Source organism: Caretta caretta, chromosome 21 (genome assembly GCF_965140235.1).
Source record: "Caretta caretta isolate rCarCar2 chromosome 21, rCarCar1.hap1, whole genome shotgun sequence".
In the NCBI taxonomy this organism is placed as follows: Eukaryota; Metazoa; Chordata; order Testudines; family Cheloniidae; genus Caretta; species Caretta caretta.
In genome coordinates this window covers 2,336,789-2,352,020 of record NC_134226.1, presented here as the reverse complement: position 1 = coordinate 2,352,020, position 15,232 = coordinate 2,336,789, and the positions used below count along the sequence as shown (strand labels likewise).

Here is a 15,232-nt window from a genome sequence, read left to right as displayed (position 1 = left end):
GAACTGTGCAGCTTTGGCTGGGATCTAATGCAGCTGGCAAACACGGCGGTGAGCAGGGGAAATGCAAACCACCCCGGGGAGAATGGAGATCCGCACCTAGGTGCTGTGCTGCTTGCTTCTACAGCAGCCAGTCCAGGGTCCTCTGCTCCCCAACAGGGACCTTAGGAGATACTGAAATAGAAATACCCAATAACAGGAACAGCCAGACAGGCAGACCCTGGGTCTGACCCGAGCGCAGACTCTGATGTCATAGCACCAGCTGCTGCAAAGGGAGGTACAGGAACCCCCAGAATGCAGAGACCGTGGTGGTGTGTGGAGGGGAGGGCGATTCTTCCTGACCCTCTTGGCCAGAAGCTGAAGCAGGGAGGCCTGGCCCATGCCAGCTTTTATGGAGAGAGGAGCTGTGACACCTGGGAGGGGCCCTCTAGAGCAGAGACTGTGTGAAGATTGTCCCTCTCGGGCTGTGTGGTTACCCCTTGGAGCAGGGGCTCTGGCAGAGACTGCGGGGTAGGCAGAGCTGCCTTTGATTGGCGAAGGTTTTGGAGCCGCTCCTCTCCTGGTCAAGGTGGGAGCTTGACTCCAGGATGCCACACGAAGACAGCCTGAGCCCTCACAATGGGGTACGTGGAGCGGAGGCAGCTTCCCTGGGATGAGCTTTCCTCTCCCTCTTGTGGGTAATTCGATCCAGCCTGGGACAGAGCAGAAATGTGCATTGCCTCTGAACTGTTGCCTCGACGCTGGGGCATTTCACTACTGCTCCTTTCCAGCATTCCTCCCAGCGCGGCTGTGTCCCTATGCCTACCGCAGGACAGGCTCAGGGGGCGTTATTAGGGGAAAAAACCCTCTTCCTCCCTGCCCGCGGGACCTCCCACCAGCCGCTGGCGGCCCAGGATGCAGTCCCTGCCCCGAGTGCAGGGATCCCACTGGCTCAGGGAGGCTGTGTTGTGCTAGGTTCTGTACATGCCCCGAGAGAGAGAGAGAGAGAGAGAGAGACTCCCCTGGGAGCTTACACTCTAAATAGACACCGGGAGAGAGGGGAAACCAGGGCCCAGAGTGGGGAGGTGACTGGCCAAAGATAGCACAGCCGGTCAGTGGCAGAGTTGAAAGAGAACCCAGGTTCCCTGACTGCTAGTCCAGCACCTTCTGCTAGGATACGTGTTAAGAGCGCTGCCAGTTTAGCGGAGATAGTCCACAGCAGGATCTCAAGCCATTCTGGTGATCTGCAAGGCTGGGATGCCTGTTTTGTGTAGGAAAGAGTTTGGTGGCCCAAGGCTTCACCGATCCAAACCTTAATTAAGGCAGTGTGTAGGGGATAAAACCAAAGGAACCCCACAGAGCCTTGTGGAGGAGGGAGAAGATTCAGTGTCCCCCAGAATCAGCAATAGCAAGGAAGATCCGTGTAGGGGGGCGGGAATGGGGTGTAACAAGCACTGCTCACCGGTGCTCTGTATCCATGCAGTAACCACTACGGCCACAGCAGCTTTCACTCAGTAAAGAGTTTTCACACCGGATACACAGGATTCAGTTCTCCCATCACTGAAATGCAGCCATTTCTGGGGTGGAGGATGTCAGTAGTTCTATAGTTAATGGCAGGACTGGAGTAAGGGGAGGGTGGGGGCTTTTGGCGAGAAGGCAGGGGCAAGCCCTCATTCTGATACAGAGGGTATGCCGGATCTTTGGCTTCTCCCCGATCACACAGAACTTCTGTTCTTAAGGAACTGGCCAAATGACTCCCCGTGAAATAAACTGCACACAGCTTAATTTCTCTGCCACAGACCGATACAAGGCAAGGTTAGAGCCAGTTGGGTTTGAACCTGAGCTTGCCAGGGAGTCAGATGGGATGCTCAGGGCTATTCACATACCGAAAGTGAAGCATGGGCTTTGAGTGCTTTGCTGAATTGTGTGGGCAAAGTGGGGGTGGTTGGCAGGTTGCTGTGGGTGGCTGCTCTGCCTGCCGTGGGACGCATCTTGGTGACAAAGGGAACAAACTGGCTCCCGTAGATTTTCTGACGCCCCGGAGTAGCAAGCCACGAAAGCAAGGCAGTCTTCCAAGCCAGGTAACCTGGAGCGGTGATCACTTGGGGTCTAGAGAGGGGTGTGAGCCCCTCTCCCTGTCCTGTCGGGTAAGGAGAAGAGAGGGGCATGGACAGTTATCTGTGTGTGCAGCTTCCTCCTGAGAACGAGAGATGCCCCTGAAACGCATCCTGGTGAGGTCACTCTGGGTAGGAGCAGTTTAACTAAGGGCGTCTACACGACCTGCGGCGATCGAGCCAGCGGGGGTCGATTTATTGCGTCTAGTCTAGATGCGATAATCGACCCCTGAGCGCTCTCCCGTGGACTCCCGTGGAGCGGTGCAGGCAGTCGCCGGGGGTGCGGCAGCCGTCGACTCCCGGCGGTGAGTGGGGCTAAGGACGTCGACTGCAGCTACGTTATTCCTGTCGACCCCCCGCCCCAGTGTGGAGCAGGGCTAAGAGATGTCTAAGGGAATGTCAGCTCCTCTGGCAAGCTGCACCGAGCACCATCATCCCTGCGTCCTCGGGCTGCCACGTGCCCGCGGTCTGACGTGGTCGCAGCTTCCGCCCACTCGGCCGCTGAGCCGGGGCGAAGGGCTCTGCGAATGCTGACGGTGCCTCAGCCCCACGCAGGGGCAGGGGCGTGCTGTTAGCCCCTGTTTCAGGTGGGGACGCTGGAGCCATCTCTGGGATCACCCACTGCGTCTGGCCCAGGTCTCTAGGGGCCTGTGTCCCCTTGCTTCGTTCTGTGTTGGTGGCTGCGGCTCTCGTTTCCAGCAGCCAGCACGTTTCTCTCCTCTCTGATGCCTGACCTGTTGGCACTTGCCTCTTGGAAGCAGTCCAGAGGGAAGGCTCCAGCCAGGTGCATTTCAGGAGCGGAGAAGCTGCTGCTTGCTGGGAGAACCAAGCGGTTTCCAGGCTGCAGGCTGGTGTGGATCCAGGCACACAGCACTGCTGGGATCCTCCCCCGCTGCACTGGGCGGGTGCCGTCTTCAGAGAGAGCAGCTCAGGACAGCCCAGAGACCCTGAGCAGGATAGCGGCAGCCCAGCCTGGTGCACCCTACCAGACGGGAACCAGAGCTGGCTTTGCTTCCCATGGTCTGTGCAACACTCCCTGCCCCTGGCTGTAATTTCACTCTTGATAGAGGAAATGGTTCTACATTTCCTGTGGTTCCATCACCGACCCTGAAGGGCACGTCCTCAGTCCAGTTCCCCGTGGCCAGTGGCAGGCTGAGGACCCTGGCCAAGGCTGGGAGGGAGACTGTTGCAGCGGCTCCTCTCTTTTGAGTTAGCGGGTGTCTCCCACCCTCTCACAGATGGCACTTATTGGGGCCTGTTAATAGCTGTGTGTCTAGTAGCTGCCCGCTGATACCCTGCAGGCTCTGTACCAGGGCAGTTAGTTAATATTCAGTGTCCGTCCAGTGCACGTGGGAATGGTGAGAGGTGTGCTGTGAATAGAGCTCCCTGAGATCTGTGTGTGGGAGGATGGGGTGCTGGACCTGGGAAAGCAGAGGAATGCTGCTCTCCTGGCAAGTTAACCCACCGGCATCCCATCCAGTCGGGTGCTGAGAGGGGCAGAGCCTCGATGTGTGAGTCAAGCAGAAGGAAAGGAAAGAAACTAGCCCCTTCCCCATTGCCCCCCACAGCCCCCTCCACCAGCTCAGAATACTCAGTGCTCAGAAGGCCGGTCTCCTAAATTCTCATCTGTGGTCCAAGTGCCACTCATTAGCCGGGGGTGACTGCCAGGCATAGATACAGGAAGCAGGGTAATCCCATTAGTACAAGCGCCTGGAGAGCACTCTTCAAAGGAAGCTTAAAGAAGGCGGGGGTTGAGTCTGTTATTGTAACAGGAGTGACAGGTCTAACCTCCTCCCCCAGGGATTTGTTGCACACTAGCGATGCCATGCCATGCTGTCCCGTGCCGTTCCATTCCACCTGGGCCATGCCCTGCCATTCTGTGCTGTCCCGTCCTGTGCAGTGCCATTCTCCCATGTCACCCTGGGCCATTCCAGGCTGGCTTAGTCTTGTAGACTTAAGGCCAGAAGAGACCATTCTGGTTATCTGATCTGACCTCCTTCCTAACCTGCACCAGATGATTCTGCACAATAATCTCTTCGGGGCGTCCAGTAGCTTCTGAGTGAGCTAGACAGAGCTAGACAGAGCTCTGAGTGTCTGAGCTAGACAGAGAATCTGGTCTTGATTTAAAAACTGCAACCTGCTGCATCCCTTGGGAAATGGCTCGTGTGGTTAACGACCCTCCTCGCTAACAACCCCATGTCCTGAGTTCTGCCAAGAGAAGCTATCCTGTGTCATGCCTTGCTGTCCCAGTTTGTCTTGGGTTACACCCCGCTGTCCTGGGCTGGCTCATCTTTCCTACTTGGGAGCCAGGAGGTGCTAACAGAAGAGGTGATCATAACTGTCCTTTAGGCCTCCAGATCTATAATTTGTGCTCAGCCTGAGTTTATAGACCACACAGCTTGTTGCATCCCTGACCCCTGCTGCCAGGTCCCACTGGAGCCTCCCCATGTGCAAATGCCTGTGAAATTCCCACTGCTTATTTATCATTTAACCCTGTTGTTTCTCCGGCCCAGTTGAGTTCACTTTCCACCCCATGAATTATTCCCTGTGCACGACGTCCAGACGTCTTTCATTTCACCCTTTCCTCTGGCAGCTTCGGCCTCACTCATAAATATTTACTCTGCCTGTGTGCACAGCGCTGTAATGAAATAATCAGTGGCTGGCTCACCAGTGATGGTGGGGAGTGTTTTGAGGTGTACGTTACAGTCCCTGCCTCGCATTACTGAGAGCAGCTTTGAGCTCCGGCTGAATCATTTATTGAACAGAGGGTGCTGCATATGAATCGCTGTGTGTTGCAGGAAGCGTAATAACCAGGGGAACTGCGCAGGGCTCTTGGGAAGGGCAGAGACTCAGACAGGCACTCAAGTTTCTGTGCTTTTGGACAAGAAGGGGTTCAGTCCTGGCCTGTCTTGCCATGTAAATTATGTTATTAATTGTATTATGGTCGCCCCTGAAGGCCCCCACTGCAACTGAGCCCCTTTGTGCTAGGTGCCATAAGTATACCTGGTAAGAGGCAGCCCCTGGCTCAGAGAACTCACAGTCTAAAGGTGAGAGGGGAAGAGATTTGCCCAAGATAACCCCCAAGGCAGTGGTGGAGCTGGAAGTAAACAGGTCTCCTGACTCCCAGTCCAGTGCACTATCCACTGGGCTATACTTCATTGTTATGGGGTGTAAATGGCAGGGCTCACTGTCCCCAAGGGTTATCATTAGAGCTGGGTGAAATATTTTGCCTGAAAAAATTTCTCATCTGAAAACACGGGTTTGTCAAAATCCAAATTTTCTCTGGGAAAATACTGATTCTGACAAAACATTTCCATTTTCGTGGTCAGGCACGCCCATGCTAGCTTTGATTGGGCTAGCATGGGGAACAATAGCCGTGAATATGTGGCTGCCTGGGCTAGCCGCATGAGTGCAAGGCCGCTCAGCCCCTGGGTACATACTCCGGGAACTAACCCGTGCTGGAAGCTGTGCCACCCGTCTACACAGCTATCGCTTACCCGTGCTAGCTAGCTCACCCTAGCTCCGGTATGTTCCACCTTCATGGGCGGGGCGGGTATTCTCTAACGAGATGTAGAGACACATGATGTGTTTTCCTGCAATAGAGCAGAGGCCCCTCTAGCCCGTTATCCTGTCTCCAATGGTGACTGGTCCCAGCTACCTCTGAAGTTGATTGAACTCTAATGGATAACAATGCAATACGAGGCCCATTCCAGCTACGGTTTTGTCCTATTTAGCATAACAGTGAATATTCCTATTAGCAGTAGAAATGCCAAATCCGTTTAGAAACCTGCTAAATTCAGGAGCTCTGCAGGTGTCTTCTCCTCGGGTACACGAGGCAGAGGAGGGAGACCGTGATCTCGGAACTGGGAGTCTCCGTAATGAACAGCCACATGGCTGGGTTCTGTGCTCGGGACAGTCAGTACAAACTTGCTAATGATCGGGGTGGGGGTTGTGTCTGCTCCCTCTGATACCTCCAGCCCTCTGCTGCTGCCTCCTGCTTTGTATCCACAGGGAGGTGTTTGGTGATTGGCATTTCCGCATCCTGGCTAGAAAAGCCCCTCCTGGAGAAGGCCCTTGGCAGAGAGAGATTATAATGCAGGGCCTCGGAGTAGGTAATCTAATGGGCCCCTTCTGGTGCTGTTCTCAGGAGCACAAGTGACCGGAGACCTGGCCAAGACAACGGAGTATTTCACTCCAAGAATGGTGGGCAGCAGTGTGGCATGGGGCTGGGTAGGCAGCGAGGCTGGGCTGCGTGGGTAGCCGAGGGACAGGGCTGCAGTCCTGTGATCAGTGTCGCACAGGTACACTGCTCTGCTTCATCTCTGCCCGTTACCCGAGGCCCGCTGGAAATGCGCTATGTGAATTCTGGACCTGCTCTGCGTTCACCTTGCGTTTGCTGTGCGGGTTCTAGGTATTGATGGATTTTCACTCAACAGAGGAATATCCTCTTCCTGCGGAGACAATTTTTTCACAGCATGACTGTATGTGGGGCCAGCCCTGGGTCTGGCCCCCTAGCTGTAGGTTTCATCCTCACCAGGATTCCAGAAAGGAGGGATGAGTCTGCATTTAGGGTGCTGGGCTGGGATTCAGGAGATCTGTGATCAGGTCCCAGCTCTGCCCCACATTCCCTGTGTGACCCTGGGCAAGTTGCATGAGGCCAGATTGTCCAAAGAGCCCCCCTTGTGACACGGCCAGATTTTCCTGGTTGGCACCCGCTGTGCTGAGCTCCTGTGAAAACCTGCCCCCTTGTTTTGATGCCTCAGTTTCCCACTTGTAAAATGGGGCTAATATTCCTTCCTGTCTTCCCTCCCTTTGTATGTCTGGTGTGATTAGACTGTAAACTCACCAGGGCATGGACTGTCGTTTTGGGCAGCGTCCCACGCAAGGAGTCCCCAGTCTCAGCTGGAGCCTCGAAGAGCTCCGGTAATACTCTTAATAATACCCATTGGGATCTGCACATTGCAGCAACCGAGCTTCCATCCTGGCCCTCCAAAGGGTGTTTCACTCGCAGGGCTGGAGCCCCATTACACATGGATAGATTAACTGCACCCTGGGTAGGAAGTTGCTCTCCCTTTCCCAATAGGAAGGATCCCCAAGGGACTGAGTGGCAGCGTTTTGTCACATTTGGGTTTGGAGACCATTTCTTTTCTTTCACCATGACATAGAAAAGCGCGCGAGAGAGGAGCTCCGGGAATGTTTGTGTCAGGCCTGAGACGTTCCCCAGGATTTTCCCTCATATGAGTAGAGAGTGCACGGGCAGCCCCCCCCCCTCCCCCTTGCTGAATTAGCACCATAAATGTTTGACGGGTTCTGTCTTGCAGTCGGACCATCTTTCACCGGCGAGAAGTAAATAAAATCTTTGTGGGGGAGAGAAGCTGGCTGTGACGCTGAGTGGAAGCAGCTGCTGTCAGTGTGCAATGCCCAGCCCTTCTGAGCAGTTCAGTGTTGTGTGCTATGGTAATCCGTCCGATGAGCTCATGTTTGTATTGTCGGCGCCAGCCGGCGAGAGACGTGCAAACGGTCATTTCTCCCCGCAGGCAGTCCAGAAGGATAACGCATGCAGAGACGGGGATGGCGGGAGGTGGCATTGTCTCTTTCTCAGCTGTGTGTGACGTGCCGCTTCCTGCGAAGCTGGTTAGAGCAGGCGAGTGGCAGTGAGAACTCCTGACTGCTAATGCTGGCTCGCTGTGTGACCTTGGGCATGTCCCTTGAATGCCCTGCCTCAGTTTCCCTCTCCTCACTGCTGGCTCCTGTAATTAATGTATTCGCTTTTGTTGTCTCGGTACGTGCCGTCGCAGGGCAGGGTGCTATACAGACAGTGAAGAAGGCAAGGCCCCTTGCTATGGGGCTTACAAGCTAGGGGCCAGATGCTGTCCTCCAAAGTGCCCCGCAGGGTCCTGTTGAAGTTGAGCCAGAACAAGGGGGGTGGAGGAGTGGAGATTGCCGGAAATAAAGGGAAAGGCGAGCGGCTCTGTTTGTGCCTGGAGAGCCAGGCAAGGGCAGAACTGCAGCCCAGTAGCCCGCTGTGGGGCCCCAGGACGGGCTGGGTTTTACTTTCTTTCTCCTGTGTGTGACGCCACACCATGCAGGGACAGTCCCGTTCCAAGGCAGTTCTAGCCTCTGCTAGCCACACTTCGCAGCTAACCCACTGGCCCGTTTTATTGTGGGGCAAGAAAATGGACACTGGGTAACTTCTGCCTCCGTGGTGCCTGGTCCGGGGTGCTCAGGTGGCGTGGGATGGCTGTGCTGGGCTGTCCGCCAGCAGAGTGGCTCAGAGCAGGGAGGCAGGTTTGTTGCATAGGGGCCTGAAGGGTCATGGGTTCAGTTCCTGCTTCAGCCGTAGCCCCCTCCCCCGTGTGACCTTGGGGCAGTGACTTAGCTGCTCTCTGCCCAGTGGGGATAGCAGCCCTGCCCTGCCTCCCAGGAGGATAAATGCCCTGAAGATTGTGAGGTGCTCAGATAGTACAGCCTGGGGGGCCAGGTCAGACCTAGAGGGAGAGCCCATGGGGTGGCACTGAGAGGGGCAGGGAGAGGAGACAATTGATCACCAGCCTCATTAATCTCTGAAGCCACAGCACCTGGTCCTTGGCACAGTTCCCCAGTTCAGATGGCCATAAAGCGAGCTCGGCCTGCTCAGTTATTCTACCTCAGCGCCCACCATCTGCCCCGTGAAACGCCGGCGAGCGCGCCTGCATTAGGTTGAGGTGAGAGTGGCAATACTTGTTGCTGTGTGCGGGGACGTGGGCATTTGGCAGGCCAGGCAGTCTGTAGATACTAACCATCTGAGCCTCAGCAGCCCCCCCCTTCATTTTACAACAGGGAAACAGAGGCACGGAGCACTTAAGAGACTCAGTGGCAGAGCTGGTCACAGAACTCAGGCATATTGACTCCCAGTGCCGCTTCCAAGGGCACTCCAGTGAAAAGGAGGGAGGCAGGTGTTGACAGTGACAGCAGATTGAGCACTGGCTCCAAGATGCTGCCCCTGCTGCATGGCGCCAGCCAACACCTTCCCTCATTGCTGTTCAGGGAGCGCTGTGAGGATGTGCGTCATGTGCAATGCGTGCTCAGCTCCAGGACAGCTATGTCCTGGGTTACGAAAAACCCAGCCAGTGCCAGCCAGCCTGGTGGGATGGGCATGTGGCATCAGAGAACCAGCTGCTGCTAGGAATCGCATCTGCAACCGGAGACGGGGGGGAATAAAACGGGGGAGAATGGAGCAGCCAGGCCAGGCACAGAGCTGCCTGAACAAGGACAGCTGCCCACTGCTCTGCCGGCTTGGATCCATCCCTGGCACGTTCCCCGCATGGTGCTGGAGGGGCCACCTGCCATTCTGTACCCTGCAGCCTGCCCATGGGCACAGTGTACCCTGCTGTTTGGACCCTGGGAGCATGGCCCTTGCTTGGCAGTGCCAGTGTGTTGCAGCTGGCTGAGGTCCTACGGTGTCAGCGAACGATCTCCGAGCGGAGGGTGGGGAGGGGGACCCATGATAGAAGGGAAGAAATATCCCGGGGCTTGGAATCTGGGGAGGAGGGGAGGAAGAAGGGTTACCCTTTAGATCGACTTCCCAAAGCAATGGGGCGATGGCGCCAGGGCAGCACGCTCCCTCCCTGTCACTGCACTCCTGGAGGGGTTAGCGTTCACAGGATCACTTACACTGCCAGGCAGACCCGCCGTGCCATACGGGGATGGTGCCACGCTGCTTCATGCTCATGGGACATCATGCCAGCATTTGGTGCTCCAGTAGGGAAAAAACTCTATTGGCACTAGCCAGCTGAGCCTCACAAACTACCACCTCATCTTACAGCTGGGGAAACTGAGGCACAGAGCACTTAGGTGACTTGTCCAACTCAGTGGCAGAGCCAGGGATAGTGCCCAGGAATCCTGACCCCTAGCCCCTGCTCCAGTCCCTAGGCCGTGCGATTCCCCTTTGCAATCACAGAGGTGCGGTGCTGAGGGCCAGTACAAATGTGTGAGGTAATGAAATGGCAGCAAAGACAGGAAGGGGCTTGACAAGGCACCGCCAGGCAGGATTCCACACGGGCAGGCAGCCAGCAGCCCAGAGTAGAGTCGGCCAAGCATGGCTCGTAAATTCCTTCCTCTGGAGTCGGTGTCATTTCCCGGGGTCCTCAGCAGCCAGGAGCTGCAGCAGCAACAGATTTCCTTGCCTGTCCGCTGGCTCATCGTGGTGATTTGCTTCGTGCATCTGTGTGGGATTACAGCCACTTGGTCTTGTGACCATGCTTCTCTGTAAAGTGGGGAAGGAGCAGACATTCCTTAGCAACCGACATTAATTTCAAGCTGATTAGGATGGCGTGCCATGGGTCAGTGGTGGTTGGTCCCTGCGTATGGCCTGCAGACAGCACGGTTAAAGTGAGGAGGTGGATGTTCTTTCCTGGAGAGAGGCTCAGCTCCCTGGCACTCTCCTGCTCCTGTATTTTCAGTGCCGAGCGCAGGGGCTCCATAAGAACTTCCCCCCTGAGGCGGCGATGCCCCGCGAACCAGGGGCACACGTGTTTGGAGACAGGAGGGCAAGCGGTGGGTAAATCCCACCAGCTGGCAACCATGTGCCTCTGCTGGAAATTTTGAGACTTTGCTCCTGAACAATACCTGGATGTGTGAACTGGCCAGGTGTGCAATTTAACATCGAGGCTGGGGAAGAGGGGACCTATCGGTAGATTCCTAGGATGGTCTCTCCCCTCCTCCATCTCAGTGCTCCCCCCCCTACATTTTCTGCAGATGCCTGGCACAGGGTGCAATCCAGTCTATTCCGAAGGCCTCTGACTTCCCCTTCAGGCGTATTGTACTGGGACAAAGGGATGAGCCATCTCTGGCTGGGGTTGATGGAACGAGAGTGACTCTGTCACAGGCAGGCATTATTCCAGCTTCCCTGCGATGGGGTGGTGGGGTTTTAACAAAGCCCCGCTGTCCTATCACAGGGTCCTGCCAGAGCAAACGTGGCTGGCACATGGGGCAAGCAGCGGAGAGCTGGGTGTAGAAGGGCAGGTCCTGTCTGGATAAGGAGAGACTGGGCCCAGCTTAGTGATTGTCAATCGTAGAAATGCGAGTGGGAAAGGTCTTTTAGGGCCATTTAATTCATCTGGTAAAAGCATGTTCCTTACAGAGTATTGCTGCTTTCCAATGAATTGCTCAGTCTGGCTTTAAAAGCCTCCAGCCTTGTGCCCCTACAGCTGGCACTGTTCTCCTTCTATGCAGCTGGCTCCTGCCTAGCTGTCAGGAGAGAGGTAGTAGCTGGTCTCGCGTTTAGGACACGGGACTGGAGCTTAGGAGACCTGAGTTTTCTTCCCAGCTCTGCTGGTGACTTTGGGCAAGTCTTTTCCCATCTGTGCCTGTCTTGTCTATTTAGATGTAAGCTTCTTGGGGCAGGGACTGCCTCTCACTCGGTGCACACAGCTCCCTGCTGGCCCTGGGACACATCAGCCTGTTCTGAAGGGGCTGGTTGCTGGCTGCCCTGGGACACGTCAGCCTCTTCTGATGGAGGCAGGTTGCTGCCTGGCCCTGCGTCAGGTCAGCCAGAGCTGCTCATGAGCATCTGCATCAGCACAGATAGTATTTACTGACTCCAGCTTGTCTGTAATAAATCCTGGCTTGGCACCGAAGCTTTACAGGGGACGTGGTTATTTGCCCTGGACCCTGTCAGGTCCCAGCAGGCAATAAACAGGGCCATGAAGTTGTCATTTTACCTTTCAGATGCAGAATGGACTTTCTGCTATCGAGGCTGTTACCTTGATTGCTGCTTTCTCCTCGCTCCGGCGCTCTGAGCCATCCCCACCCCACGGCCATAAATATTAAGAGGGATCTATTTAAAGCGGCAGAAAGTAAAATGTTGATTTATTTTTTTAATTTCACGCAAGGAACGGAGGTGACATGACTGCTCTGCACCTGCCAGTGCATCCTGCCCCGCTCTGTGGGCACAGCCTGCAGCGTGCGGAAGGCTCCATGCAGTGGGTGCATCGATGTTTGCACACTTCCCCTTCATGTGCTGCACATTGGGGCGGGCTGTAGCACCGTTGCTGTGGAGCTAGGGGCTGGGAGACAGGGCGTCCCCCTAACTAGGGCCCTGAGCTAGGAGCAGGGGACTCGGGTTCTGGTCATCTGTGTGTGAGGGCTGCTGTCAGTGACCTGGGCCTTTCAGTAGGCCTTAGGGGTTGTTATTGCCGGCTCTCAGCTAGTCCCGGGAGGGTGCTCAGGTACCACAGGGCTGAGGGCTGGATCAGTCCCTGGGTGCATGCTGTGATATTTTTTCCTGCACAAACATTAAAAAGACCCCCCAAAATCCAGATTCTACAACCTTGAAATTGTTTGAAAAATCAGCCCCGAATTACCTGGGGGCCTCTGGAGTGGCACGCAGGAGCTGTGTGCTCAGTTCCTGCTGCTCACAGGCTGCACCGGTGACCGTGGGCCAGTCCCTGGATCCCTTGTCTGTCTTGTCAGGACCCGTGGGGCAAGGGATGCCTCTCCCTAGATTTCTGCATAGAGCCGGGCCCTGACCTCCGTTGGTGCTTCTCCCAACGTAGAAATGATTACAGTAGTCCCTAGCGACAGGTGTCAGCATCACACAGCCACCCCCTCTCCTCCCTGTGAGCGCTAATTACCCCCATTGGAGGCCTCAGCTGCGGTGCCAGGGCTGAGACTGAGCTCCCCACTTCCCTGTCGAGCTGGTTTCTCCAGGGCAGGGAGCCGGGTGCGGGGGAAGGCGGCCCTGCTGCCGCCTGAGAGGTAGCTGTTCTTCGGCCCGCTAGAGGACTGGCTCTCCAGAGGCGTCAGTCTGTCACCAGCCCCAGATTCGCTAGAGGGGGCCAGGGCTGCTCCAGGGCATGCTGACTGATGGAGGAGCCGAGTCATGCTCAGGGAAACCCCCACCTGCCTGGGAGGTGGCCGGGGTCCCCCAGCGGGCTGTGGCCCTTGCTTGGTCCCTCTGTTTTTGACACACAGTTCGGAGCAAAGCAGCTGCATTTATCTCCTCTCAAGTCGTTGCCCTAGGGCAGGCACAGCTCTCGCCTGGGCTGGGTGCCGGAGGAGCACAACAGGGTGTCCCCAGCGGGCTGAGGAGAGGCAGGGCTGGAGCGCAGCTGCTGAGCGGAGAGCCGGCTCCGGAGGTCTCTTCCAAACCCGCGTGGTCCTGTGACGGAGTTCTGGCTGTGGTTGGGCAGCGATGTCCAGGTGCAGTGTCTGCCCTCTGCAGGTGCCTCGTGTTGCCAGGCCACTGCTGAGATTCCCAGGAGACCTGCCCATAAAAGTTTTGTCTCTGCCAGCACAGTGCGGTTTTCCTGTGTCCCTCGTTTCACTGTGTAATCAGGGCAGGTGGTAAGTAAGTGCTATGTCTTACCGTTGGGGGAACCAATGTAAGTCTGTATGTATGGATCATGTATTATTTGTGGCAGTCTTACAAACCAAATGCTGCAGCTGTTCCTAAGGAAAGTCGGTCATGTGGTTGAGATGCTGGACTGGGACTCAGCAGGTCAGAGGTCGGTTCCCAGCTCTTCCACAGTCTGCTTATGTAACCTTGGGCAAGTCATGTCATTGCATTGTGCCTCAGTTTCCCCATATGTAAAACAGGGAGAATGATGGCCCCTTCTGCAAGCATTTGTCTCTCTTTTCTACCTAGAATGCAAACTCTTCAAAGCAGCAGCTGTCTACCAATCGGTGTATGTACAGTGTCTCGTGCAGCGTGGCTCTGATCCACAGTGCTCCCATAATGATAATGTTGGGGTCAGCCCCTGTCCAGTGGAGGCAGATGCTGTGAAAATATCTCACTGTTAGTTTACTCTCTCATTTTACTTATACTCTGAATCTGTTCAGCATGTCTGCGCTACGTGCGTAGCGTGGGTGTATATTGGGTCTGGTTCTGATAACAGTGACACCAGTGAAATCAAGAATAGCGCCGCTGAAATCAACGGAGTTTAAAACTGGGACAAATAAGCTCAGAATTAGGACCACTGGAGTATTTAAGGGATTTTTAAGCGTTTCCTTGAATCATTTAAAGGATTGGTTTCTCGATTGGGTGGCTGGTTTGGTCTTTGGCTGAAATTTGTTCAGTGTATTATGTCATGAGAACAGCTGGTCAGGAATTTTTCAATGACACTTTTTTTTGGTTGGAAAAATGTCAATTTGTTGAAAGCAAAACTTTTTGCGTAAACGTATCAGCTTCAATGAAGCTTTCATCGGGAAAGGTTTCTCAGGTGCAGCGTGGGATTTCTGGTCAGAACCAGAGAGATGTGGGTGTGAGAGAGGATGTGGGTGTGCAGGGTGTGAGTGGGTGTGTGCATGGCCTCCTACTAATGGACGATGAGTGCTCTGCGCAGGCACATACTGTCTCCTCCCCCCGCGTGACCTAGGGGCCCTGCTCCATTGCCGTGCTGAGTAGGAAACCTGTATTTTCAGAGCCACAGGGTGGGAATGCTGGGCCCTCCTGGTGGCACAGAGGAGACAAGCTGATTGCGATGCCTGGATAATTGCAGCTGTGGGTCATTCCAAGTCAGCTTGCTCCCAAGGAGCTGTGATCCTTTCTGATTTGCTCAGGTGGAGCGCTCATAGACAATGTCATTATTCAAGTGGCTGTTTCTCTCTCTGCTTTCAGATGCCCTGATGTTCGCCCTTTTCTGTAAGGAGCAGATCTGTCGGAGACTGGCGAATGCAGAGGCAGTGGCTGCGAAACCCCAGTAAGAGGTAAATATCTCTGCCAATGCGACTGGGTCAATGGCACGGCCTCTTCTTGCTTGAACAGACAATATTGCTTTCAGAAATCTGAACAGATCTCTGCGACAAGGGTGAGTTCTGAATGGCGCATGCTGGTGGGTGGGTGGGTTCCCTCCAGGGGTGTTCACCTGAAATGACAAGGTGCGTTTTTGCCCTCTGTTTTCTAAGCATGAAAATACTTTGGGCCAAATGTGGTGCCAGTTGCCCAGGTGTAAATCCAGAGTAGCTCCGCTGGAGTCGGGGGGCGGGGGGGTTTAGGCCGGTATAACGAGAAGCAGAATCTGTCCTTTTAAACACCACCCCAGAAGGTAGGTTCCCTCTCACCGCCTCCATGCTGCTGCTGCCTTTAAAGAGAGAAGAGAGACCGAGGTAATGCGGCAGCTGGGAAGGCCCGAGAAGAGGCATCCCCCCTTGAACAGGAGAAT

The 15,232-nt window shown here is 55.2% G+C and overlaps 1 protein-coding gene across 4 annotated transcripts in view; it reads left to right on the top strand.

Moving 5' to 3' along the window:
• TAFA3 (TAFA chemokine like family member 3) overlaps window positions 1-15,232 on the top strand; it is a 107,304-nt gene that overhangs the window by 16,733 nt on the left and 75,339 nt on the right. For 3 of the 4 annotated variants that reach the window (XM_075121852.1, XM_075121850.1, XM_048826825.2), the window contains exon 2: window positions 14,689-14,777. In XM_075121852.1, coding sequence (XP_074977953.1) covers window positions 14,743-14,777 — 35 coding nt within the window. In that variant the 5' untranslated portion in view covers window positions 14,689-14,742. Of the gene's footprint in view, window positions 1-14,688; window positions 14,879-15,232 lie in introns of those variants that run through there. The other variant, XM_075121851.1, reaches the window with a different exon arrangement.